The sequence below is a fragment of the Apteryx rowi genome, unplaced genomic scaffold (genome assembly GCF_003343035.1).
Source record: "Apteryx rowi isolate R43461 unplaced genomic scaffold, aptRow1 scaffold_423, whole genome shotgun sequence".
In the NCBI taxonomy this organism is placed as follows: Eukaryota; Metazoa; Chordata; class Aves; order Apterygiformes; family Apterygidae; genus Apteryx; species Apteryx rowi.
The window spans coordinates 33133-60618 of record NW_020450676.1 but is presented as its reverse complement, the minus strand read 5'-3'; the positions used below and the strand labels follow the sequence as shown (position 1 = coordinate 60618).

Sequence of the window (27486 nt, the reverse complement as noted above, 5' to 3'; positions counted from 1 at the left end):
ACATGATATATGGATCTCCACAGAGAGTAATGTTAGACAGCTCAATTTGCTGTACTAGATCAGGATAAGGGTTGCTCTCTCAATTCTCATAGCTGCTTTGGAATAGATGTGTAGGACCATGCGATACTTAGGCCATGAGGAGAAGCCAATGTATTTTAGAATTTATCCTTGTATTATCAAATCATCCTTTAATCCTTTAGAAGGTTAAAGAATATTTATATTGTCCTTGAGATTTTTTTATTTAAACAGACACCAGCATTCTCCCTGAGGTAATAATTCAACAGGCAAAGTTCAAATGATCAATAAGAAATGATAATTTCTGCAGTGCTACCTTATGTGCTCCGTCAGCAAACAAGGATAATGAACAAGGATTCATAACCTCCCTAAAGAAACAGGAGAGGTCGGTAAGGCAAATGGAGGATTTTTTTTTTTTTTGGCTGACACTAGATCACAGGAATTATTGCCAGAGTTTGTCTTCAGTTTGTCAAAAAAAAAAATCATAGTCTACCACTCTAGAAAGATACATTTCTGGAATACAGTGCAGACTGTGCACTTCATCTTTTCAAATTAAAACCAAATTTTTGTTTCTATGACCCTCCTTTCTAAATGATGGGTGAATATGAAGACCAACTTCTTAGTGTATTTTGCTAACAGATCCCTCTGCAGGGAAGAGGATTATGAACCAGAATTTAATTCAGGGAAAAAAAGCCCAAATTACTGTAATCAGGGAATTTCTGTTCAGATGATGATAAATGGGTTGATACTGTAGAACTTGATATTAATATCAACATATGGAAGAACACTAAAGCACAGAACTGGGTAAAGAGTGAGTTTGCCTTGCAGCAAAAGATCTAAAATATTCTTGAGTGGCTGCTGTCTGTTAGGAAGAGACAAACGTCTCCTTCTATTGCAGATAGCGAGCCTTTACTGCTATTGCTGTCCTGAGTGTGTGAAGGATGGCATAAACTTTTGTCTTCAGGCTTAATCAAGGGATAGAACGCCTGTAGGAGAGGTTGTAAATGAAAATCTAGACCCAGAATCTCTCAAGAGGGTCAGAAACATGCCAGAGAAATGTCCGGGAAGCTGTGGATACTTCCAGATATTACCATGATGTCAGTGTGTTACTGACTTTCGCAAGCAAGAGGTTAAAGGGATATAGTGCTTCTGTAACGAAGAAGCTTTTATCTGTTTATTAATCTTCTTACAACTTGAAAAATTAAACTGTATGTAGTTCTTTCTTTGGCTTAATTCTACCTGTCCACTTCTTCACTGCATGCGGTGTTACACGATAGCTTGCTATCAGGTGGTAAAAGGCTGATAGGTGTTTCTACAGTTTTATTTTGTACATTTTGTATGGCTTGTAAACCAGTCCTCCCTGCCCTGACCCTCTCACAGCCTGTTGACTGAACATATCCTGTGCTGTAGACTGCCTTCACATTTTAGTGCTGCTTAATTGTTGATAGCTGGTTTTCAATAAACCTGTTGTATTTTAAATATATTGACAACTTGCCTCAGTTGGCCTGATGCTATTTTACTGGAGTCAGAACACTGAATGAAGTGTTTATATTCTCTTGTAATGACTTTCAGAGGTTTATGAATATCCCACATATTTCCACCTCTAGAAAACCCAAAGAAAACACACTTTAGCAAACATTTTTACGGGCTATGATTAACCATGCTATCAAATGAGCTATTTTAAATTGGTTCAGCCACTGACCATTCTTTAGTAAGCTGTTTTGTAAAGTTTCCCCTCTGGAATTTTGTTTTTTAAAAATAACGTGAGATGACTTGAAGATACACTGACTGCTATATATTAATGATCGACTATATCCAATTTTAAAGAAATACTCTTAGGTCATCTTCTAGATCGCTTCTTCCTGAGCAGAATTATTTGATTTGTACTTAACTTTGAGTAATCAGTACCAACTGAATATTTCAAATGATTCAGTTTATTATATGACAGTGAAATAGATCCAAGCCAGGAAATACCATTAGATAACCGTATCTGACCTCCTAAACTTTACATTACTTCAGCTGAAGCATTTTATCCTCAAGAGATGTGCCGTGACCAGGGCAATGATCCAGACATCTGTGTGTCAAGGAACTGACAGGGTGAAATATGCCCTAGCAAGCACTCTGCAGAAGGAATAATTCTACAAAAAATAATCCTATTCAGCTTTGAGAAATATTCCTTCCCAAATCTGTCTTTTGATCAATCAGTTGTACCTTCAGCATAAGAGCAAGACTAGTCTGCCAGCTGTTAGAGAATCCTGTAGGACTTGAAAAGGAAGAGATACCTGATCCTTTATCCTTAGGTGGTATCTAGGTGATGTGTCGAGCCAGTTGTCCTCTGGAGAAGAACATGGATTCTGGTCTGTTATAGGCAAGTATTCTAAGTCTGAGAACTGATTTATTTGCTGCTTTACTACAGACCTGCAAGTGGTGTGAGAATGTAAAAAAATACCCTGGAAAGTGCAGAAACCTTTTAAAATTGTTTTAGAGATAGTCAAACAGATTTAACTGAATTGCTGCTGAAGGTCACGCACTGAGTCAGTAGAAGTACTGGGGAGTATTGATCCTGCAGGATCATGGTATTGTGTTACTGCCGAGTACTATTCCATAGACAGTCACTGGGGTCAGAGATAAAGGTGTTGAAGACACTGTTGTCCACAGGAGCTATTATGAAGCAACGTTTGTGTGTGGGAGTCCATGCTGGTATCTTTTTCTGTTTCTAAATCATCGATTTCTTAATTAACATAGATGCAACAGCAACATTTAAATATTTAAAAACCTTAATGTTGTGCAGTATGCGTGTTTTGTTAGTTATGCATGTGTAACTTTAACTACATTTTGACAGTAGTCCTAGAGAGTTGTGTCACCAACTGTATTATAAGACAGCAGTAAATAAAGCTAACCCTGTATAGAACAGTTGCAGATGCTGTAGCTGTGCAAAGGGGAAAAATGTTTATTAAATGGAGTATAAAATCCAAACCACAGTGAGTCTAGGTTTAACAAGATAACCACAGACTAGTACCAAATTTGCCTTGAGATAAGTGCCTGTAATGTATAGATAATTAAAATTGTGTTATTCTAGTTAATTTCCAAGGAAATTATAGATATTTTAAGGCAATATCACTTATGTTTATATTTATTACTTAAAAATATCTATTTGCTGCAGAAATGGAGGTAACATGATAATATATGGTATGCTATCTTTCTGCAAGGTGTTTGTTCACCTAAGCTAAGAGAGAAATATAAACTATAACCACTCAAAGTTGTTATTGGTAGGACCATAGCTTTGATTATTTATTTTTTTGTTTTGTCCCTTTTATATTATGCCAGAGTTGGGCACTCTTTCTACTTTTTCTCCATCCATGGCTCATCCTTTTCAGTTTGACTTTTGGAATGCTGCTGTTTGCCTCCTCCTTCCCAGCTGTTCACTAGAAAACTCAGGATTGAAGCCAATTCATTTGCTTTCCCACTTCATTACCAAAAATGGCAAAATTTTGCCAATGTTGTCATTTTGCCACTCAATAATAGATAGATAACAAAGTTGCACGTGGGAATTTTTGCATATCTTCAATTTTCTGAGTGTGGGTGGAATACTATTTCAAGCTCTTACTCTGAAATGCTAAAACATGAAAGACTATTATGCAGTTTTTTTCCATGATAACCAATATTTTTAGCTTATTTCTGATTCATCTGAATTCAAGATGAGCTATCAGAGGCACAGAAACTAATGGTCATGTATATGCCTTGGGTTTGCTTTTTTTAATGCATTTTGGAGTGTTTGATACACTTCTGTGTAGAAAAGAGAAGAAAATAAAAACTTGTGGGAAATATGTTTTTCTTTTTGCATCTTAACAGAAGAAGTTTCTGCACATAATCTGTAATTGAGTTTGATAGGAACTAGTTTGTATCTGGAGGATGAACTCTCTTAAATTTAAGCACTTTTGAATACTATATTGCACAGAGTATTTTGATTTAATTGTATTTTAAATGCTGTATAACTTTAGTAGAAAAAGTTTGTACAAAATTTGTGGAAAAGGCAAGATTTGAGCAAAAATCTGTTCAGATTTCTACATTACATCAAGGGTCAGTTATGGAAATTATGGGGAATTACTCAAATGAATTCTCTGGAAGTGATCCGCTCTGGCACAATATTGCAGATGTGAAGTGAGCTGTAGTCTTCAGAGCAAATTAACATACAATAATGTAGTGTGCGCACACACACATACTCCAGCTTTGTGTGTTAATGAAAACATGCATGGTCATAGAACTATTTCGTTCTGGAAAGACTATGAATCATGAGTTGCTGTAGATGTTTAAGGTGAAAGGGGAGTATGACAGATAGGACTCAAGAATTCCTGCAATTGTATGTATAATCTCTAAGAGCTAGAGGACATTTTTGTAGGAAGATGTGCAATTTTGATTAAAAGAATCAAAAAATGGGGAAACTTATTTGTTAGTAATTTTTTTTAAGGCAAATAGTTTTTATCCTTTGTTTAGTGCCATCAGGAATGGAAACTGGTTGTAATACAGGCATACCATACCTATTATCCATTGAGGATGCACTCCTGAAAAATGCAACATTACTGTTTCAACAGATAGCAATTTTTTTCCATAAGAATTAATGTAGTAGAGTGGGATGCATGCAGGGACTTCAAATACACAGGGACAACACTTGCGTTGCAGAGGATGGACAGGCAGTGGCAGGGTGCTTAGGACTGTCAGCTGGAGGAGAACCTGGCTTAGCACCAACTGGCTTTTCGAACCAGATTGTCATGCTGAAATAAAGAGCACAGCTACTTCCTGTATGAGATTGATTGCCCAATGTTAATTTATTATCATGGGCATTTTTGCTGCCTCATTCTGAACAGTTACATTTTCACTGTGGGAATCTTCTTCCTCAGGTGAATTGAGATCTGTCATGTCAAAGGTGAAGAACTGAAAACTGGGGTAATGCCAATGATTAGAATGTCATGTATTAAATGATAGGTGACCGAACTCCAAAACAGCAACAAAGCACCAACAAATAGGGCAGTGTTCCTTTGCCACTAAAAAGTTGTTTTGCTGGACAGTGTCAGTAATTAGGTGTTGGGGCAATTGGTAGATAGTCTGTTTTCCTTAAGTTTGGAACCCATCTTGGAGGGTCACAAATCTTTTAAATGCTTCTCTTCACATTCCCAGTCAAGTTGGCATGTTAATTTTCTAGGTTTCTGAAGGTTACAAATAAATCTTTTAGCTTCCTAAATGTATTGACTGATTATTAATTTTCCTTCTAACAGTTTCATTAAAATGCACTAGATACAATTTAAAAAAGTTAGCACATCATAGGAATGCATAATACAAGGAAAAGACTAGGGTACTAACTAGTAGTTCAAAGAGTTAACTGAAGTACATCTAGATTTTACATTTATTTTTAGAACTTTTAATCTACCATATTTAATCTTTAAAAGGACAGATTTTAGAGACTATCTAGTTTGGCTTTCTAAGAAGATATTAGATGCTGAAAGAAGATATGTAACTTGCTCTCTTCTTCAAAAGGCAAATACTCTAATCCTGTGAGGCGATCAGGGCAGAACGTTCTCCCGCAAAAGAAGGACACTGTTCACCTCAATGTAGTTCTGGAGGTTACAGATTTTAAGCAGCACATACATGTGCTTTTCACTTTTAAAAAGCTGGGGATCAGGTACTGTAGCGATGGTGAACCTTTAGTCTGCCGGCCGCATGTAGCCCCATAGGATGATCAATCCAATGTGACGTCTGCTCCTGAGACCTCCCTGCGTGCTGCATAGATGGTGTACTGATGATAGCTGCTTGCTCAAGGCTAGCATCTTTCATGATGATCGCTAGTGCTTCCCTGACGTAGCACTGTGCACAGGCTTTCTAATCTTGTTGCATACCTGAACACACACACTTTCTTTGTTTCCCAGGCATGCCTAATATACACTGTATGTGCTACGTCTAAATAATGGTTCGCACGTATTTTTCAAGAATGCTTCATGTCAAGCCAGCTTAGTTCCTTCTATTCAAGGGACTGGTTTACTGGTTAGTTTATGTTTGGGTTTAGCAGATAAAAAGGAAGAAAGTACTGTAAGATATTTTGTCTGTAATACTTATGATACTTTTACCGTGGCATTTTCAAAAGCAAATGAGGGAAGCATAATCTACATGAAACTACTATAAGGTCAGTGTAAAACAGCTTGGAAAGCCAGGTACAGTGTGTGATTCACTTCCAAAATGGAAGAGTGCATGAAGTGTGTTGCTGCAGAGATTTGTGCTAGGACTAGCACTATTCAGTGCTTGCATTAATGATCTGGGTGATGGAATCAAGAGTATACTTACAAAATTTGCAGACTGCACCTACTATGTCTATGAAGAGAGTAAGAAAAAAGGAAGAAAGAAAAGCATGGGTATATTGTAGAAACAGCTGTCTAGGTAATAACCCAGCAGAAGAGGATCTTGGGGTTATTCTGGATTTGTCAGTGGTGTCAAACAAATACAACAAGGAAAATATTGTACTGGGAGCTGTAAACAAAAGTATAGCTTGTTGAGTAGAGCACAGGCTTTACTCTGTGTTTATGTGGAGTGATCCTTGTGCTCTACTCAACACTGTGGTTTCTAGTTTTAAATTCAGCACTTCAAGAAGAGTATGGATTAACTTGAGAGAAAGTGAAATGGGGAGAAAGGGACACCAAACTTGTGAATAACAGTTTGCGTAAGTATTTTTTTAGATGCTTGTATTTTTATCTGTAGATACAGTTGTTTTAGGGAAGGAGAGTAAACTTCAAAAACTCCTAAGATCCTTTCCAAACTGTGTAGTAAGTTTATTAGCTTCCTGGAAATGTCAGGTTTTCCAGGGATGAACAGAGATAATCCAGCATTCTGGTTACATACAAGATAACTCACATGAATGTACGCGAAGGTCGACTCTCTAGCAAGCCTCAGGTCTCCGACACGCAGAATGCTTACTTGGCACCTGTGCTGTAGTCTTATCACACAGTAGGAGTCATGGCCCTCTCCTGCAACAGCACAAAGATAAGTGGCCTACCTAGCCAGTTCCTTTATATTTTATGGTCAAAATGACAGTTAACATTTTTAATGACTTTGAAAGAAATAGGAAGTTTCAGTAAAGGAAAATATTTGTTACTATAAACAAAGTAAATCATCTTGTCTACAATTCAGTTCTGTTTCACACATTAAGTTCATAAAGCTGTTGCCACACTATTTGACATGGGTACAAAGATATTATTTGACAGCAGTTTGCGCTGTCATGTACATAGGCCAGCAGCATGCTTTCAAGATAGGGGAAAAAAAAGGTAATCGTTATGGTTTGTTGGAATGCTGAAAATTTGAATTGTGTCTTTTTTTGGATAAACATTACCTGGAGCCCACTTACCTGCAAGGTCTTCAGGGGCTGGCTGTGAAGAGCAAACCATAAGAGAAATCCAGATAATGTTTGTGTAGTGCAGAGAGTGAAGGAAATTAAAAAGAGAACTGGTAAATAAAAATTTGTCAAAAAAAAAGTGCCAGGTTTTAAATTAAGAAAAAATATTAAAATAATTACTGTTTGTACTGAGGAAATGAATATTATGTAGAACATCTATTAAATAGGGCAGAGAAGATTTTTTTTGCTCTTGGAAACAAGGAGGATGTCTGAGAAAAGATTCTCCACTGATGATTGCTGCAGAGACCAAACTTGAATAATTTATATTCCTGAATAAAAATAATTAGCATGTATTTCAATAATGTTAGTCTTTCAGAAAGATATATAAATTTGTGTGTTTAAACTATCAGTATTTACTAAAGCTTTTAAATTAGAACATGAGCTTGAGATAGGGTCAGTGTGGACCAAGAGATATATGTTCATGGTTTACTGGGACTTTGTACGTCTCCAAGGAAGGCTCTGCACGTGTTATTAGGTATAATCAAAGAGAAACTATGTTGCTCTTTTGAGGGCTAAATCTCTTCTAAGATACCACAAGTAATTTTAAGGGATCCAGTCAAGAATTGCTGTTCAGATATTTGTGCTGTGCTCTCCACACCCTTTAAATATAAGATTCTGTTAAAAAGTTTGCATGCAGATGTAAATGTAACAGAATCATGCAAACAAGGGGTAAACTGAAGCTCACATCTTAGAAATTTAAATTCAGCTTATGGTAGATCATTTTTTTGTAAGATAATCACAACATGTAACCTTGAGGTTTTTAAATTTACACATCAGAGATTGTTTTTTGCAAAACTGAGTAATACTGGAAATCAGTGAAGGCAGCCACAGTACTCCTGTAGGTTGTGTGCAGCTCCAGAACTGTAGCAGTAAGGTGCAAGGGGAATTTATACATGGAGACGTGTATTCGCTGCAGAAATTAACACAGTTACACAATCAGTAGGGTGCTGTATTTATTATCTGTAAGCTGAAGGGGAGAGTGGACTGTTCCTGCAGTTGTCAGCTCCCCGGCGCTGTGTTCTGCCAGCCATACCTCTTCTCCAGTGGTGAGGCTGGCACTGTGTTAAAACTGGAATTGTACAGTTTTGATCTTAACTTGCTTAGCAAGCCATTATTACAAATGTGGATTACACACCAGCGATCCATTTGAACCCAGGAAAAAGGACAGTATTACATACTGAATATGTGTTTCTGGGAATTCCTCTAGATGTTTATAAACAGATGCAGCGGATTTCAGTCATCAGCTAATTTGGCAACAGTCCATGATTTAATTGACACTTTGAACTCTATTCAGGATGTCTGGCTGACCAGAAAACTAGGACTACTTTGTTATATTTATCTTGGTAGATAGAGGTACTAAATTATTTATGTATCATGTAAAAGTGTATGAAGTTCACTTTTATTTTCTCAACAAGTGAATCTTTAACATCGAATAAAGTATTACCAGCTGATCTAGTGTCAAAAAATACATTGTGTATAGTTTTATGTATCTTTTAATTCCTTTCCTTTTGGTCAGTCCATGTGGCCTCATTTACTAGTATATAACTAGAAAAATACAATTTTTTAGCTGACATTCTCTGCTGTTACATATTGTTTAGTCCTTGTGCCAGCTATTACAAATGTGAGCAAGTGTTTCAGTGGATCAGTTTATTCAGAGATAGTACTAAGTTGCAACATTTCATCTGGTTAGTTCTTTGTATTCATGATAAATCAATAAACATCTCTTTTGAAATGTACATTTTCTGTTACCCAAGCTGCAAGCAGAAGGAAGACAAGTAGCAATATCTAGGAATCTTTACATGTCTTCCAGAAATCCCCTGTGCCATGTTTTACATTTACTGCACATTGTTTCCAGGTGCACATGGTAAAAAATTTTGTTCATATTCTCTGGCATTCTGTATTTCTGTTTTGAGCTGAAGGCTTGATTCAATAAAAGTTTATCTGAGTCTGATCTGCCTGTCTACGTTAAATAAATGTATAATCCATACTACTAGAATTTTACACAGTTACTGTTTCATTTTATTCTTGCAGTATCTTTGTGAAAGAGCTGAAGTATAAACATCTGTATTTAATGGATGAAGAGCAGAGGCCCAGCGGGATAAAGGCTGTGGACCAGATTTATAGTGCCTAGTCTCGCCACGGTAGGCATTACGGCAGCGGTGGGTTTGGTGCCTGGCTGCAGGAGTGGCATTCCCAGTGCCGTTGTGGCCATCTAGGTTCTGTACACAGTGAATTACGCACCCAAGCCTGAGGTTTGCGGCAGGGAGTATCTTCAGTGAGAGCACGTATTGAATGGAAAGAGCCAAATACTTAAACCAGACCATAAGAAATGAGGAAAAGATCTGCGACTATAGAAGAATCGGCCTTTCTCCTACACCTAGGCACCCATATGCAGGGACTCTTACAGGTACTGATTGGCTGGGATTTACAAACCAATACCTTTCCTGACGCTAGGTACCTGAATCTTAGGTGTGAGTGACTGGTTGTTTAGCTGCCCGAGTCATGCAAGAAATGAAGGTGCTAATGTTTCACAAGACAACTGTTAAAGCCTTCTTTCAGAAGTGGGCATGAAGTCCAGCGTCATTCTGAGCTGGCAGGCCATTGACCTGCTTCTCGTTCTGAAAGAGTGACCTAGGCAGAGCTGGGATGGTGGCAAACTGCTGTGGCTGCTAAAGGGCTTTTCACTAAGGCCTGTAAAGCGATCTTTTACAAGCATACACACTCCTGCTGTTTACTTGGAGCGTAGATAACTCATTTGTGCTTAGAGCTTGGATCTACTTACTAACGATGCTTTAGACCCGAGGCATGCGATGTTCGTGGCTTAAAAGGGAGAGCAACTGTAGTTCGGTGTAGATGACATATGCTTGATGTGGGGGAAGATCGGGGTTCCAGTCACTTCATGAATTTAGACCTCAGTGACTTGCTGATAGTCACTTAGGAGCTTGAACAGTACTGAAATGATGTTTTAGGCTCCTGAGTCTCAGCTCTAATCAATGGATTGTTTTTTCCTCTCTGTAACTTAGAACAGATTCAAAACATTAAAAGAACTGCTTTTTCACAGAATTTTCATTAAATACACTGTTGCTGCTTCATATCCACAAATTAACGTGGTCTGACTGGTTTAAAAATTAAGCTTGCTCTTCTTCCAGTGACTTAAACCTGCAGATGGGGGAGGGAGAGCACACGACAGCTCTCAGTTTTGCTTCCTTTCTGCCTCTGTTCTGGATATGATGCTGAGGCAATTTAGTTAGGCCTTTTTTTCCCCCTCTTTTTTTCCCCTCCTTATTCTCTTTTTTTTGCTACTCAAAGTTTTATTTTTAAAATAGAAATAGAGAAGGCAGAAGCAGTGGTTGCTGCAGGGAAGCACTATGGAAACCTGTCACGACAACAGCTTCAAATGAAAGGGAATCATCAGCTATTTAAAAAGTAAAAGTATTTTTCAGATTCTAGCATCAACTCTAGAGGCAGAGTTGGAGAGGACAGAAGCATATAGAGAGCTGTATAAGAAAATACATATTCTTGTTTTTTACTATGGAGGAAAATACAGTTCTGGGCTCTGCCTTGCAATTGTATATCCTACAATATGTTTATTATCTGGGACCTAAAAATGCCCAATTATTTAATCTGTTCTAATGCTGTACTAGCAATGTTGTCACTTAGGATTGATTAGACAGATTAACTGTAAAATCTTACTTTTAAGTGTTTCCTTTTTTTTTTTCTTAAGAAAACACTGACAGAAGTTTCCCTTTTTAAAAGGAATTAATTATTCATAATGCTGAAAACAAGTTATTGGTGATGTATACAGTGGTAACTAAATAAACATACCCTTAGCGTAGATTTCAATTGTGGACGATTGTCCACACTTTACAGATGGAAAACACAAAGCACGATGTAAATACGTATTAGATCCCAAGATGTTTGCTCCTTGGGCCCCATCCTTCCTGGTGTGCTAAAGAAAACACCATCAAATGCATTTTGTTATTAGTAAAGCACACAGAAGATAAAAAAAAAGATAGAAAAGTGGTGCTACTAGTAATGTTATGCTTGGTAGATTCACTCTGTGCTGTTACATTCATAGTTCCTTTCAAAACTTAATTGTTTCATCACAGTGCTGATATATAATAGCATACACATCAGTGTTCATGCATTAAAATAAATTTATGGCATGCCAGTGATTAATCACTGAAATAAATACAGTGTGCAGTGGCATTACCTGCAGAAATCCTGAAGAAGCATAGTGGAATCAAGTGTCAAAGTATTTCACTTTCTTACAGTCATTTAAGTTCCTGAGCATATTTGATAGTGGTTGATGGTCATGTTCATTGTTACTGGAAGTAATGGAAAACAGTATCTAGTATATTGGAGAATATGCAAATGGTAAATTAAAAAAAAAAATCTTTATAAAGGTATTGCTTTGCCTAAAGGATTCCTGAAGGATTAACAGGAAAAATATTTAAAAAGATTTGTCAGTGCAGAAGTCATTCTGAACTAGTGAATTCATCCTTTATTCCATGTAAGCTAGTAAGAAAATAGTGGCTTTCTTTTAAAATTAAATTGCTCGGGAACAAAGGTTTTATTTTCACGTTTTGACTTAAATGTTTTACTGCTGAGTTATAAATCCTTGAAAATAATAGACATGATAGTCTCTTTGTACTGTAAGATCCCAATCATTCAGATTTTGATGGAACTGTGTGCATTTATTAAAATATGTGTATTGAATTAGAAAGAGATTATAGGATCATGTGGACTTCGTTTGCTTTCAGCTGTGATATAGAAAGCGTTATATCACTCTGCCATTATGCACATGCCCTATATAGAGCTAATTTAGGAAGCTTAATGTAATTGATGTCCAACTGTAGCACAGTATTTTCGTAAATGTAAAATTCTTCAGTGTGTAAATTCTCCTAGCGTGTGTAAATGGTTAATCAAAATGGATTGGCAGATTATGTGTCTGGATTTCTTCTTCTTTTTTTTCCTGTAGGTGTTTGTGACTCATAAATGCAGAATTAGACAGAAAATCTGTGACTGGATAATGGAGTATTTGCAAGTACTTTACTGCACTTTTCTGTGCTGCACAACAAATAGCCTGCACTTTCCGGTGGCTATTTGTAAGGATTTATTATTCTGTGGCCCTGGTAATCCCATCATTTCTGTTCCTGTTTTTATGATAGTGCAAGAAAGTGGTTTATAAATAGTTTCTATAAATGGGTATTCCTGAAAATACATCTGATCTGTACAATATTTTTACATAACTGTCTTTTATGACAAAGTAATAGGTGAAAATTGAGAAGTCATCAATGTTTTATATCCCTTCACTCTGGTATGAATCATCACTTAGCTGTTTGCCAAAATCTTTATATACTGTTTAGTGACAGTTTTATCTGAGAATCAACTGGATGATTTTTAAATTCACTTATGGTCCTGGTATCACCTTTTTTGGAAGGTTCATCTTCATTAATTTGGCCAGTTGTCAACAAGATGTTAAAACTTCATCTTCCATTGTAGGTTGTGGTTTAAATATGTATTTACTTAGAGCTGGATAATGCTGTTGGAAGAACTACAACTAGATTTACTGGGTCCAAAAATTGTAAATATTAAATAAATTCCAAGGAATTAGTAGCTCTGCAGTGTATGTGTTAGGAAAAAAAAAAAAGCAGAACTCCTTAGAAAGCTGTAAGAAGCTACCTTGTGTGTTAGATCTTCCCACTGAGACTAGTTATTTTGAAATGTGAAGCACTTAGTTTGGTTTCATACCAATTAGTAAATGTCATTCGTGATCACTAAAAAATTATTCCTCACAGAATATCCGTCATGAAAACACAAGAATGTTTAATAACATTGAGTTCAGCTTTCTTTGCAGACAGAAATGATTTTAAATTAGAGGCTGCTGCATAGTCTGCTACTGTGTTCTGGTTGTCCATCTGTTTAGGTGGTTTCTCTGGACTGGAAACATGTCAACCATTATGTCTTGGCCAGCTCTGACCACATTGCAAAACTGAAACTGTGCTAAGACTAGCTAGTATGTAAAAGGACAAGGTATCTGCTTCTAATGCTTTTAAGATAATTGATGCAAATATGATAATTGATTCATTCATTTAAATGCAGAAAAGCATGGGCCACTACTGTAAAGAACTCAGTTGTGAAAGGCTTTGTAAATAAAATATGCTGTGTAGGGAGATGATGGAGGAGATTGAATATAGTGTGTGTCAATATGGAAACTGGAAACTAAGTTTAATAGTTGAAGGTAGCTGCACAGAGGAAGATACGAGTAGAATGAACTGCTACAAGAACAAGGCTACAGCAGAGCTGGAAGATGAGATGGGAAATGGGTAAGGTAGAGCTGTGAAATAAGGAAGTGGTGTTTGCCCTTGCTACAGATCAAGAAAGAGAAATGATCAAGAAAGGCAGGCTAAGATTAGATTTCATTAAAAATAGTTGACATAAGATTGGAAGGAGAACCATAGAGGCTTTTTAAAATCACAGACGTTGCAGTGCTTTAATTACATGAGTCTAGTCTTTGTAGAATGAGTTTAGTCAAAACTGAAATAAGGTATTCTTCCAAACTGGTTGTCCACTCAAATGGTTTATGCCAATTTAATAAAACCATTTTCTGATTTATTTTAAATACACATAGGTAAACAGCAAGCGTGAAATTCTGCTAGGATTCCATGGATATAACTGAGCAGAGATAGACCCTGGCTTTGGCTTGATCTCTGTATAATCCATCCCAGTCTTTTTAATTGGTACTTTTGTGCATCTGTCTCTTTTCAAAATTAAGGCTACGCTGAGGTTCTTTTTCTCCAGATAAGATAGTATGTTACTGTTAAATGCCTTTCCCAGGCTCTAATTTTATTTGTGGTTTGTACTGTTGACTGTTGATTGTTAACAGGTTCTGAAATAATGCAATTAGGTGATCCAAGAAAACATATAAAGCATTAATAAGCCACATCTGCATAGAGCAGAGTGAAAAATCTGATCAGCAAGCCATGATACTCAAGTAAATTAAAGATAATGTAATTCATTTTGCCTTTTTCTCAGGTTAAAAATCAGATCTTTTGTCTTAATCTCTTCTGAAAAATAGATGTTTCGTCATGCTCTTGATCTGCTATTCAGTGGCACAGGAAATTCTGCATAATTGCACTTTTAGAAGTGTTCTTATGATAACAGAAGATTTAAAGCTTTGACTTATCTGGAAGCATATAAAAAACTGAATGCTATGTTGCATCAGAAAGTAGAAATCCTGCATCAAGATATTGCAGTTCCTAGGTAATGAATAATGTCTTTTGCCTGGAAGAAATTACACACTTAGCTGTTTATCATTCTGCTCCTTTATCTCCCTTGTTTCATACTGTATCATCCCCAACAAGTTCCTATTTACGTGAAGATTACTAAATTCATTACTGGCAAATAACTGAAGTGAGGGGTGGGGATTGACCCTTTTCAGTAGCAGAACTAGATCCAGAATGTGTGTGCTAGCTGTGGGTAAAGCTAGGCATGGTATTTCTTTTTATTTAGATGATTTCAGATTTTTCTCTTTATAGTAAAGTTTTATGTTATGCAGCTTCACTCATTTATTTTTACAGAGACTGAAGAAATATAAAACGCATTTCTCTAAATGTAGTGTCTATAACAGAAGGAGGTCAGTCTTGTCCTGCTTCTCCCAGTGGCCAAATTTACAAGAGGGCTTGGAAGACTGATATTACTGTTGGGGTAAAACTGTGGTGTTAGGTGTGTATGCACACGCTTGCTCACTCTCTTGCAAGCCGCCTCAGCAAGACTCAAAGAAAATGACAGTAAGAGTCCCATCTTACATTTTCCTTCAACCATAAGGAAGGCTAGTAAGGGAAAATGGGATTGGAGAATCATGTCTTCTGGCTCATTTGAACCGACCTTTCTCTGCCTTACGAGGCCCTGAGCAGCCTGGTCTGGTTGACCCTGGCTTTCTTTTTTCTTTCTTTCTTTTTTTTTTTTAGCAGGGGGTTGAACTAGACAATCTCCAGAGGTCCCTGACGACCTTGGTGGTGTGTGATGCTATGATTCTTCAACAGTTTGTCTGCAGACCTGAAGTTTCCTGTAGGTGGATGATATCAAGGAATTTGAGCATTGTATTAAGAAGAGAAAAATTGTTTTAAAATGTCATCCATTAGCGAATCTGGCATCAACAGAGGTCTGTCGTTAAATATGAAAATAATAACTGAAAATAATTGAAAAGAAAATCACTTTTTAAAGTTCATTCCTTTTAAATACTTGAGGGCACTTCAGAGCTGTTGACAATCTGTAACAGATATTCCAGAAATCAGCTCCTTTGGATATTGTCACTTACATAGGTAATTGCTATCTCATTGCAAAGACTAGCAAGGGAACAAGAAAACCCAGGCAGCTTTTGGTAGATCAGATCATTCAGAACATACCGTTTAAAGGATGTTTTGTCTGAAACTGAATATTTCTGTAAACAGAGAAAAAAATCAAATTATAGCTCTCCAGTAGCTATTTCCCAATCTTTACTTTTAATTCAGTCTTAACAGTTAAAACTAATATTTCTTTTTCTTTCTAATAGCTTTATTCAACCAATTGACAAAGAGTGAGCACATAAGTAATGATATTCTGAGGTGGGGGAAAATATCTGGTCACAAGCTGCTCTCCAAAGATAAGAATTACTGATGAGATTTTCTGTCCTCATCCTTCTGGGTTCAGTAATGGGACTTCAGTCAGCAGGTGTAAGTCCAGGTCACAGAAGGACACGAGAGGTGCTACAACCTCGCCCTCTACCCCCTGGCCTTCGTCAGGAAGGGATAGCTGTGTTTTTAATAGAGAAGCCTCGTATCCAAATCAACTGGCCAACAGATTCATTACTGAAGCGGGCTTCAAGTTGTGCTGGAGGTGAGAGAAGCACTTGCGGGAGTCTGATTTGCCTCAGATGCCCCCATTTCCTTATTGCCTGTTAGTTTTTATCATGCTTTATGATTTCTCCTCTGAATTTATACTCTTTCTAAACTCAAATATAACACTGCAAGATAAAATTTGGAATTTTTATGTGCTAGTTGGTCTAGCTGATCTGTCCTCAGAGGTGCCAGATTCTTTCTTTGAAATTGCTGTCATGATGATAGCCTAAGGCTTGGTAAACTTTGGAATATTGCTTGATGTTTCATGAGATAATTCTTTACAACAGTTCCTGATGCCTTTCTGTTCCATTAGCTCTTAGCCATCTGTTGCTTTGATTACACTATTATAGAGAATAAGTGTTTTGGCAAGCTATTTAGCTGAGCTGGAAAATCTTGTTTCTTTGCTTTCTAGTATTTTATTACTGCTGTTGCTTTTGGGGATTTTTTTTCCCTTCAACCTTTGTAGTACAGTGCTTCTTGTTATTTACTTCTTGTTATTCTAAGAAACAAAAGTCTGACCCAGTATGAGAACATGATGAGGTTTATTGTGTTTGTCTTGAAAGTGAAAGTCCATTTACCAAAAGAAGCTGTGTACAAGCCTGGTCTTAGGTATTATAGCCTAACCTTATTTAAATGTTCAGCTTTGGGATTCTTGCATCTTAAGGCTTAAAGTGTGCTTCTCTAGAGTCTAATCAACATATCATGTCAGTATTACCTTTTATAGAAAAATGTAACATCTTAACCTCTCACTTCCTCCCAACTCTGCAAAGGTCAAAACAGGAAGAACGAGATCATCATTAGAAAAGAGACTGTATTCTTCTGCTTTACATTATCAATTTGACCTTTTCATGTATTGCTCAGATTTTAAAGAAGAACAGAGAGTAGAAAACAGATGGGGCGATAATGATCTTAGAGATGTGCTTCCCTAAGTAGGTTTTTTTTAGGAATTGTGATATACCAATTAATTTTTTTCAGGTCTGAACTCTTGGAAACAAAATACTGTTTTTAGACTGCAGCTGAATTTCACTGGCATTTAATTTCTACTTTTAGATTTTTGTTAATTTTTTCTGCAATTAAAAAAACAGTGATACTGCAAAGCAAGAATTCCAACAATATTTAGGAAATGATTAATTTTTTCTGTAGGTTGTTTTGCTGTGATTATGACTGAGGTGGTTGAGTTTCCTTTACTGTTTACCTATTTGGGCTCTTTAAATTGAATTGCAACTTTTTCTGGAATGACTTCTCATCATCCCCTTAAGTAATTTCCATGTGTATGCTAGTACCATGGATATACTTGTGACCAGTCTGAAGCCTACCAGGATCCCTTTGGAATTAAGTGAATTTAAAAAATGTCTATTAAAACCTTTTTTTTAAATTTTGAACTTAATTGCCTTCAGCACATCTGCATTAATTTTGAATTGTACGTTTTGTATCTGAGTACTCCAAAGACATTTTATCCTTGATGGCAAGTTTTCTCCAGCAAAAGAAAATTTTATTTTGCTTACTCAATATACTCAAATTTTTGTGCTTCAGATTTCATCCTCAAATTTCATACTGATTAAAAAACCAAACAATAGAAACCTCTTTTCCTGTGCAAACTGGACTTCTCATTCTCATGTTTTGTAAAGTTTACATCATGCTAGCATTTTCAAGATGCAGGTGTTGTTTACAGGTTTCTAAATCTAAAGAAGTTGCTCAGGCTTCTCTTACAGTCAATGAAACTTAGTGTAAAGTTTGTCTGACCAGATACAGATACCTACTTTAGGATAATAAGTATCCCATTCCACTGTGTACTGATTAGATTGACCATCTCTCCGTAGACTGTAAAGCGAGTTTGGAATAACTGGCTTAGATGTAGATGTCTACCTGTACACACCTGTTTTTATCAGATGAATTCTACTTTATGAGATCTTTACATGCAGCAAAAGCACCTACTTTATTTCCAAAGGGTTGCCATTTCCACAGTCTTTCTAACGAACCAGATTTTGTATAATATCTCAGGGAGTATGTTCCAGCTTAGGAATGAAGATGCATTTAAAAACCTCTTGGGAAAAAAAAAACACACGAAAAATGAAGTAGTTGCTTAATTTGCAGCTGATGGTCAAGGGAACAATTCTTAAACTACTCTGCAATTCAGTTTTGTTTATCCATAAGTGCTGAGATATCTCTACCAAACTCCCTGAAAGTGATGCCAAACATTGGGATAGAATTTCATTTTTTTCTGTATTTCTCTTTTTTATGGGATTTTTTTCTCAAAGCTTTGAAAGTATAACTTGGTTTTGGTTTGTCTGTCTTTCTGCCATCTCCCAAGTCAGCAGTAGCTTTGTCCTTAAAGGACAGATGACTAAGAACTACTTGTCATTGGTAGCCACAAGTGCTTGCACACCATTCCTCACTCACTTTGACCTGAGGTAGTAGTACTTGTAGGATAGTAACATTTTGTATGGAAAAATGACTTGGAGAAGGTAGTGTGTTGTAATGGTGGTGAGAACTGAGAAAGAGTAAATGTTGTAAGATTTGACAGGGGATTTTCAGCCTCACAAAGAAAGTTGAACATCTGTTAACTGAATATATGTGCATGTCTTTACAAAATATTTTTTGTATTTAAAACCATTATAAAAGCTGTTAAGGGGGCTTTTTTGGATTGCTAAGCTGATTGTGTAAAGGCATATTGTGTTGGAAATTACAAATGCTACCTCATACAAACAAAATTAGCTGTGTGAAATAAATGCAGAAAAGTAATTGAAATAGTTCCCCATATAATAAATTTATTAGCAAATGAAATTATTTAATATTAAATGCCCTTAAAAGATGCTCAGAAGTGTCATTCTGGAAACTGTTTTTGTGAGCACTTGTTCTTAAAGGAAGTGCAAAACCCCTGTTTATTCGCAGTTACGGAAGATACGTTAGCTTCCAAGTTTGGTTCTTTCATTTTGTGTCCTGTTCCAGGCTTATTGTATGTTAATGCCAATTATTTTCTTGAGTGCTATGGAATATTGCCTCTTTCTGTAAAATATTATACATGGCAGTTCTTGCTTGCCACATAGTCAAAGGACTCTGTTGAAATGATACAGGGACTACATGGATTTATTAGTAATTATGGGTCTGTGGCTAAGTGGCCAGGTAAGTTCTTCTTCTTGTATAGTGTTATGCTTTTTGTGTGTGTGTGTATGGGAAGGGGTGACTGTTTTGCCACAAAAGGAGGATGTGGTAGCACTTTGAAATCACAGCTGTTTAGTTTTATACGTGTGTGTGTGTGTACATACACATATATAATGAAAACTTTCTGTTGTGTTTCTGTCACAGTCATTCCTGAAGTCATCTGTTCTCTGCAAAATAATAAAGATTTTCAGTCAGAGTTACTGTTCTGATTTTGATAAGCAAAGCAAAAATATTCTTGTGTACATTAGTAGCTATGTAACATGGTTTCTAAGCGAGGGACTAGTCCAAGTTTGACTTCCCTGGATGTGGCGTTTCCAAACTGTCATCCAGAATGTTTCCTTAGAGAGATGTTCTGATTATGTGGTGCTGGCACTTGCTAAGTGTAACTGTAAGACAGTCAGGAATTAATTAGCTTTCTAATACTACTTTTTCATGAAAGTAGTTGTTTTAATCATCACACGTCATCATAAATATTTTGGGAAATTAACACGTCTTGATTGAGAAGAAAGGTTATAGTCCCACAAAGGAAAAAACCCTGCAGCATGGGGTCATGTGGACAGATTTGCACTGCGTGATGAAACATGATGTGGAGTTCCCTGGGCAGCACCGGCTGGAGAAGAAAGGGCCACGCAGCGTATCCCAGGCCCTGGGAAGGTACAGCGTGGGATTGGAAGCTGCGTTTGTAGCACCTGAACCAATTAGTTCTGCCTGTCATCCAGGCTGCTAATTTTCAGTTCTGCATCATGCTAGGAGTCTTCCTGTCCCAAAATTAGCTCACTGTCATCACCACGCTCTTCTGTGAGGAACAGGCTTGCTCATATAAGCTGTGTTTCTAATAGTGAGAAATAATATTGATCTTTAATTAGCCACGCTTTTAGAAGATTGTTCTGATAACAGTAGCGGCAATCATAGAATAAAAGACTACAGTGTTGGAAGTTCTAAAATAGGCAATTGCTGTGTTGGCAGCTGACAGAAGAGAATAGCTTGTTTCCATCCTAGAAGATATTTACAAATTAGAAGTTTGGGATGTATTAATTGATTGTGAGTGTAAGTCTAAAAGGACATTTTTCTTATCTAGTCTTTACAGGGTTATTATCTCTTTGGGAAACAAGTGACCAAATGAGGTTCTACTCTGCAGAATGACTGTAACTGTAATCCTGGACTGGACAAGATCTTCTGGGTTATTGAGTCTAGTCCCCTACTGTTGAAAACAACCACATGATATAATTCTGAAAAAAAAATTCATACTTATGGCTGCATGGTGATTCTAGGTCACTTTTTGTTTTTCCTTCATCTCTGTTGACTCTAGAGAACCAAATGGGATAGGATAAAATGAATCAAAAATGATGCTACTAAAATGAGCAGCTTTGAGTGATACAGAAAATGAGCAAATGCTTTTGGTAAAAAGGTACTGTTTCTTCACAGTCACTGGTGAATGAGTATCTTTATGCTTTGGTAAAACATAAATTGAAACATTCATAGATACCTGTTTTCAGGTGGTGGCTAATATCAGCCTTCTGATAATCAAGCTATTTCATGTAATCTCTAGTGGACACTGAAAAGCTGATATTTTTGAAAATCTATGCTGGTTGCTTTCATGGTAGAACTTGCTTTTAAGCAATTTTTTTTTTCATGTGTTGAACTGATGATTCATGAAGTCTTCCTAAGTTCTTAAATCCGCTGAATTTAATTTCAGTATATCTGTGACGTAGCATATACTGACATGCCAGATGGAGCTGCAGTTTGAATGTAGAAGGGTATTATTTCTGGACTTAACTCCATCTCTCCTTAGTGCCGTGTTTCATTATTTTGTAATATTTACCATGTGAAGATCATTGTAGTTGACCTTCAGGTAGGTAGTATTGCAGGCCTACAGTTTGTGGGTTTATGGTTTATTTTGTTGGTGTATGCTTGTGTTTATACACATTATATTGTACTATACTGCTAGCATAGTACTAAATGCTGTACTCTTTTCCTTTGTACCCTACTCTCTGGATTACTATAACTTAAAGTTTGCAGCATATGTATAAATATTTTTAAGATGCTAATCTATTGTGTAAAAAATTATTTTCTGATAGAACACTTTCTTGTTAGAAGAGGCATTATGTCTGGCTGTTGTTCTAACTACTCATATACTGTAGCATAGTAAAAAGAGCCTGATTTATGTTTGGTGCAATAATACCTCTGAGCCTTCGTTCACAAAATAAGGCATTTAAAACAAAAAGGAACATAGGATCTTATGGAAAGAGCTTCTAAGGAGAACACTTAAAAATTACTGAGTGTAGTTACATGTGGTGGCAGACAACTTGATTATGAAATCTTGTTAATAAGGTCGTAAAGTTCCTTCTCAAAAATAATTATATTATTTTCCCCATTGTTCTTGTTGAATGGCTATTCTGAATATTATTCTCTGAGATTACACTGTAATTCCGTTTTTCAGTGTAGGGCATGAAGTCACTTCTGTAGACAGTTTTTTACTTTGAATGCCTTCACTGCATGTTTTTGGTAAAGATTGTAGCAATCTTGTGAATCCCAGACATGTGTCCAAATGTAGGAAGTTAGCTTTAAGTTTTCTCAAAAGGAAGAAAAATGTTAGGGGCAAATTATTCTAAATAAAATCTGCAGTACTCATTTTCAAACTTTTGTTCACTATGTATTAATGCTGAACAGTATAATTTTGAGATGTGTATGCAAGCCTGCTAGTACAATTGTTTGTTTTCTTCTTGCTTTCCAACATTTTGTTTCCACATAATGCAATTGTTCCCAAGAGATGCTCCATTTTTTTTTAATATGTCTAAACCTAGAAACTAGCTGTGCATAAAAAATGCGATTCTCTTAGGATTAGTGACACACCAACAACATGCTTTATATAGCCTGTCTGAGGTAAATAAAACACAGACTGTTTTTAAGGAGAGAAAAAAATTATATATGACACAAACATGATATTTTATCATATATTGTCAGGGTTTTAATGTATATCTGGTTCCTGTTATGTGAGGTGAATATGTGGGCCTCTGTCGGGGGCCATGTCCACCATTTAAAGCAATAAAGGAGTAGAGCTTCTGCATAATCTTTGTTCCACTCTGATTGTAACTTTATTAATGGATTTGAAAAAGGTTTTCAGTGAATAGCAAATTTCCTTAAGAATGTTCTTTAGTTATTCACTGACTTTTCCTGACTTTGGAATGAATTGTTTAGCGAGTGTAGCCAGAAAAAAGCTCTTTTGAAACCTAGCTCATGAACAGTAGGAGCAAACTTTCATTTCTTTCTTGACCAGTAGCTGCAAAGTTAGTTTAGTAACCTATGATGTGGGAACCCTGACATTCATTTTCTGCCTGAAAGGATTTGTGCCCATAGAGCCTATTTGTCAGGAGAGTATCTAACTGTTCAGCCACAGGTTATTCAAGGCTGGATAGTGCCCAGTTCACCTTTTGACCCTGTTCTGTTTTTGTGTTAGTTAATATACGAACACTTACTAGAGTGAGACTTGAACCTGGTTGAGTGCTCTCACTATCATGAGATACTATCAGTAAAGCACTGATTTTATATTGCTGCCTTGCCATCAGGATTTATAATTGTGCAAGTATTCTATAAAAATTAGAACAATTTCAACAGGAGACTGGTAACTGGTGAGTCTTTTCTGTCTTTGCATCCCTTCCTTTCAGTTTCATTCTTCTTTTTCCTTCCAGTTTCTTTTCATCGTATTCCTTGTCCTCTTCCCTTTTATATGTTCTTGCTCATGTTCGTTCTGTCCCTAAATTCCCTTCTTGCTTTATACTATTCTTCATTTTATGACATGTTGTTAATCTTCCAGTCTTTCTGGCTTATTTTCTTACCTCCACAAGCACACCCACAGGATGCTTAGAAATATTACAGCATACCCAGCTGTCAAAAAACTAAACCTACAAGTCCCAGACCCATAATACTATGCTGGGAATGCTCATTAACACCCACACTGTTTGGAAAAAGAAACTGGTATAGCTAGTATAAGGTCTGTACACCAAAATGCATGCCTGATATTCCATCTCTCTTCACTAAACCTGGAAATTCCTCATTGGAATTGGGAAAGGAGAAGGGATCTAGCTTTTGTGCTTCAACTGTGGTTCTAATCTTTATAGTTATACAGAAATCCTGGAAAGTGTGACATGAATGCATAGTTATAGTGATGTCACCTCTGAAATGTTAGGTTTGAAGTGGGTGCACTGTTCATCGGTGGATCAGAAAGCATGTTGGACTGGGTGGACATACCAAAAAGTGATACAGCAGCCACATCACAGCTTTACTGGTGTGGTAAAGTGCAAGTTCCCCTGAGTGGAGAGGCAGATGAGCATACCCTCTTTCTTTGAGACACACTTGTGTCCATCTGGAGAAAACTGATCGGGGAAGATGAAGCAGAGTTGCACTGGTCTTGCAGAAGACCTTTTTAATGCTGGTGGCCATTACTGCTGCAGCCACAAGCAGGAAGAGCGCAATGGTGTAAGGCCTCAGTGCTAGAGGAAATTCATGGTGGGGTGTCCGGTGAGATGCACCTGTGGTCTCAGATCCTTCTGTCTGGTCTGGGTGCTGCAATTTCTGCCAGACCGTGTTCTTTACTGCTGGTAGAAGTCAGTAAGAAAAATGACAAAGGACTGTGTTTCTAGTGTATGTATGATCAACTGATCATCCCCTCCACTAATTGCCTGTGAATGCTAAATATAAAAGCAGTATTCAGTGTCTGGATGACAGTACTTTGTTGTTTCTAAAGGCAATAATTTGAGGCTTTTCTTTTGCTGAATAGCTCCAGTGCCAGTGTTTAGTGTTGCTCAGTGGAATTATCAGATTTATTCTTAATCAAAGGTCTCTTAAACAATTGACCTGGAAAGTTTTTGGATAGTTTTCACTTTCTTGTATTTTGGAAAAGCTCTGAACAATACAGAGCCAGGTGAGCTATTTTTTTGCAGGCTTTGGAAGTTATCACTGTGTTGTTTTGCACTATTAATTCTGTGGTGAGAAAGAAAGTGAAGTTATTGTCAGCACTAGAAATGGAAATGTAGAAATATAGACTTAAATTCTGCAAAGTCAGTAGTAGGGGCTTGCCCTGCTTGCCCGTGGTTAGTATTTTTTTTTTTAAGCCAGCATCACATTTAATCAGCTGTTTGGCACTTAAATGACAGCACTGTAACAGATACTGTATGTTAAAACAATATTACTACCTACACCATAGCTGGATATAGCTGTGCTGTAACTAACCTAGGAATTATTGGATCAATCACTGGTAACCCACCCCAGGAAAGCTATTGCCAGAAGTGCTTCCAGTTTCTTTTTTTTTTTTTTCCTCTCTTCTTATTCAGAGGATGGCACCCCAGAAAGAACTCATTGCTAAGCAATGAAGGAAATCACCCCCCCCACACACACCTTTTCCTTCTGTTCTCTGTTACCCAGTAAGGATACCAGTTATTTAATGTTAAATGAAATGAATCAGCAGACTGAACTTAAAGATGAACTTGCCCAGTAAAATGATGCCTCATTATGGATAAACAAATCTGTAGATGACGACCATTTTTGACAATCTTTTCTCTCTAGAATCCTACTCAAGTGGGAACTGCTCTTCAGGTTTTCCATAACCTTGGAACATTAAAGGATACCATTGCTAATGTGGTGGATGGATACTGCACAGTCCTGGAGGAGAACATAAAAAATGCTTTGGATATCAAAGTATTAACCCAGCCATCTCAAACTGTTACAAGAGGTATGATACTTGTTGACAGGGAATGATATCTTTTCTTTTTTTTTTGGGGGGGGGGGGCAAAATTGCAGTATATTGTCAAACAGAAGAAACTCTCGCATCCAAGCCTGTTACAGGAACTTTTCCCTGCTTTCTTTAACCACTACACGATGGGAATAGGCAAGTCTCAGAAATCACCTGACACAAAAACAGAATTGGGTCTGACTATTTTTATTGTGCTCAGAGTTTTTCCTTTTTTTTTTCCCCCCCTCTCTCTTTTCTGCACTTGCCCAGAAAATTATCCTCATTAATGCTACAGTTTTGTAGCATTTTCTGAGGAGTTTGTCATAGAAAGATGAATCCAATTCTGTCTTCTTTCTGTTGGTGGGAGGATCATGGGCAGAGATTATTTTTAAGCAATGGAACAAATCTGACACTATGTTAAAATGCTTTTGTTGAGTGGAAGTCTTCTCAAAGCAGTATTTGCACCACGAGGTAACATTGCATCATTAAATGTTTAGTTCCCACATGATAGCTCAGATACCAAAGAGTGCTGAGCAGGAGGCAAATTTTAACTTTGGCAGCACAAGTATTTAAACCTTTGTAACCATTGTAGCAAGTTTGGGGTCTGAAAAGAGTATCACTAGCATAATAAAGGAACACAGCCCCTCTCAAGGAAAGTGATGGTTTAAAAGTTGCATACCCTTCAGTTGGAATATCACATATTTGCAGTTCACATATGCATACAAATGCTGAGCTGCTAATATCTGTATTTTTCACAGCTGCTGTCTCTTCCATTTTACGTTGCTATTCCATCCTACAACAGTGGTGTCTTGGTGTTTCTGTGGGACTGTGAATCAGTAAAGCAGCTAATAGGGATGAACATTAACGTATCCTCACTGGACTTCAGAGTTAAGTTGACTTCTTAGTTGAGACAACTGAGGCCAATCACAAACCCTTTTTTCCAAGCTATTTTAGGCTGTTCTGATTCTTTTAGAAAATTTCTTATGTCAGTGTGTGCATAGAGGTCTACATTTCTAATAGTATTTTAATTCTCACACCTGAAAGCTGAAGTGTGGTGTTGTGTATTTTTAAATACATTTTTAGGTGGCCCTGGTCGAGCTGCTATGCCAACACCTGGGAACACAGCAGCTTTTCGAGCAGCTCTCTGGACAAACATGGAGAAACTCATGGATCAAATCTGTGCTGCTTGTGGACAGGTACTCAGAAGTTAATTCCCATTCGTCTAGTCAAGCAATTTTGCATATAAGATACTAGGAAATGTCACTGTTCCTCTCTTACAGGTGCAGCATTTGCAGAAAGTATTGACAAAGAAAAGAGATCCTGTTTCACATGTCTGTTTCATTGAGGAAATAGTTAAGGTAAAGTATTAATTTAGCTGAATATGTTTTGGTAGTTCTGTTAAGGAAAATGCGATGAGGAAATACTTTTGTTTACAAGTTTAGAATTCCAAAAAATTTTGTAATTAAAGTAATGAGAAAGTGGTGAAAGTCAGACTTAACTTTGAAAGGTATGTTTATGGTCTGTGGGTTATATCTGTAGGGTATAAACATATTCTTTTCATAATTTCTTCTGCATTTTTTAAAGGGAGCTGATAAGGCACCGCTGTCAGTTTTTATTACTGATTATTAATGTCATTCCATAAAATACTATGTGATTTGAGTAATTACTAAAGTGTGTTAGTTTGCATAAGAGAATGTGTCTCCATGTGATATCGAGCACTTTCAGCCATCTGTTTCTCTACTTCTTGGCAATTTTTTCCATGAAAAATAATTATGGCTTTTCTTTTCCTATAATGTCCCAGATCTGAATACCTATTCTTTTCCATTCATTTGTACTGCTTTCTATTCTTATTTGGAATAATTTGATTAATGGTTTCCTTCAGTGTTAGGAACAGTATTACTGGACCTATCTCATCTACCTTAGTAGATGAGAAGAAACAAAAACAAAAGATGTTTTTATGCAGGCATCTCCTTTTCCAAGTATATGGCTGGATTTTTAATTTGCATGGATTTAATTTTTGAAATACATTGGGGAAACTGTTCATGTGCAAATGTGGTCTTCTCAACGGTGGAAGCAAATAATGAAGGTTAAACACAGGGTACAAGTTTATCTGTCAGCTAAACCCAGCTCCAGAAGTTGTTGCATAGAACATCACTTTTCCATGAGACATATTAAGCTTCTCTTTCTGTGTTGTAAAAATGCTCAAAAAGTTTATAAATTTTTAGTATATTTCCTTCATAAAAAAGTTTTATTTGGCAAAAAAT

At 36.7% G+C, this 27486-nt stretch overlaps 1 protein-coding gene across 11 annotated transcripts in view; it reads left to right on the top strand.

The window, feature by feature from the left end:
* LOC112971020 (conserved oligomeric Golgi complex subunit 5-like) overlaps window positions 1–27486 on the top strand; it is a 159152-nt gene that overhangs the window by 98620 nt on the left and 33046 nt on the right. For 10 of the 11 annotated variants that reach the window (XR_003255227.1, XR_003255229.1, XR_003255228.1 and 7 more), the window contains exons 8-10: window positions 25057–25222; window positions 26306–26418; window positions 26503–26580. Coding sequence is in view for 6 of the 11 variants with exons in the window: in XM_026076031.1 (XP_025931816.1) it covers window positions 25057–25222; window positions 26306–26418; window positions 26503–26580 (357 nt within the window). In the remaining 5 variants the exon portion in view is untranslated. Of the gene's footprint in view, window positions 1–9644; window positions 9858–25056; window positions 25223–26305; window positions 26419–26502; window positions 26581–27486 lie in introns of those variants that run through there. The other variant, XR_003255231.1, reaches the window with a different exon arrangement.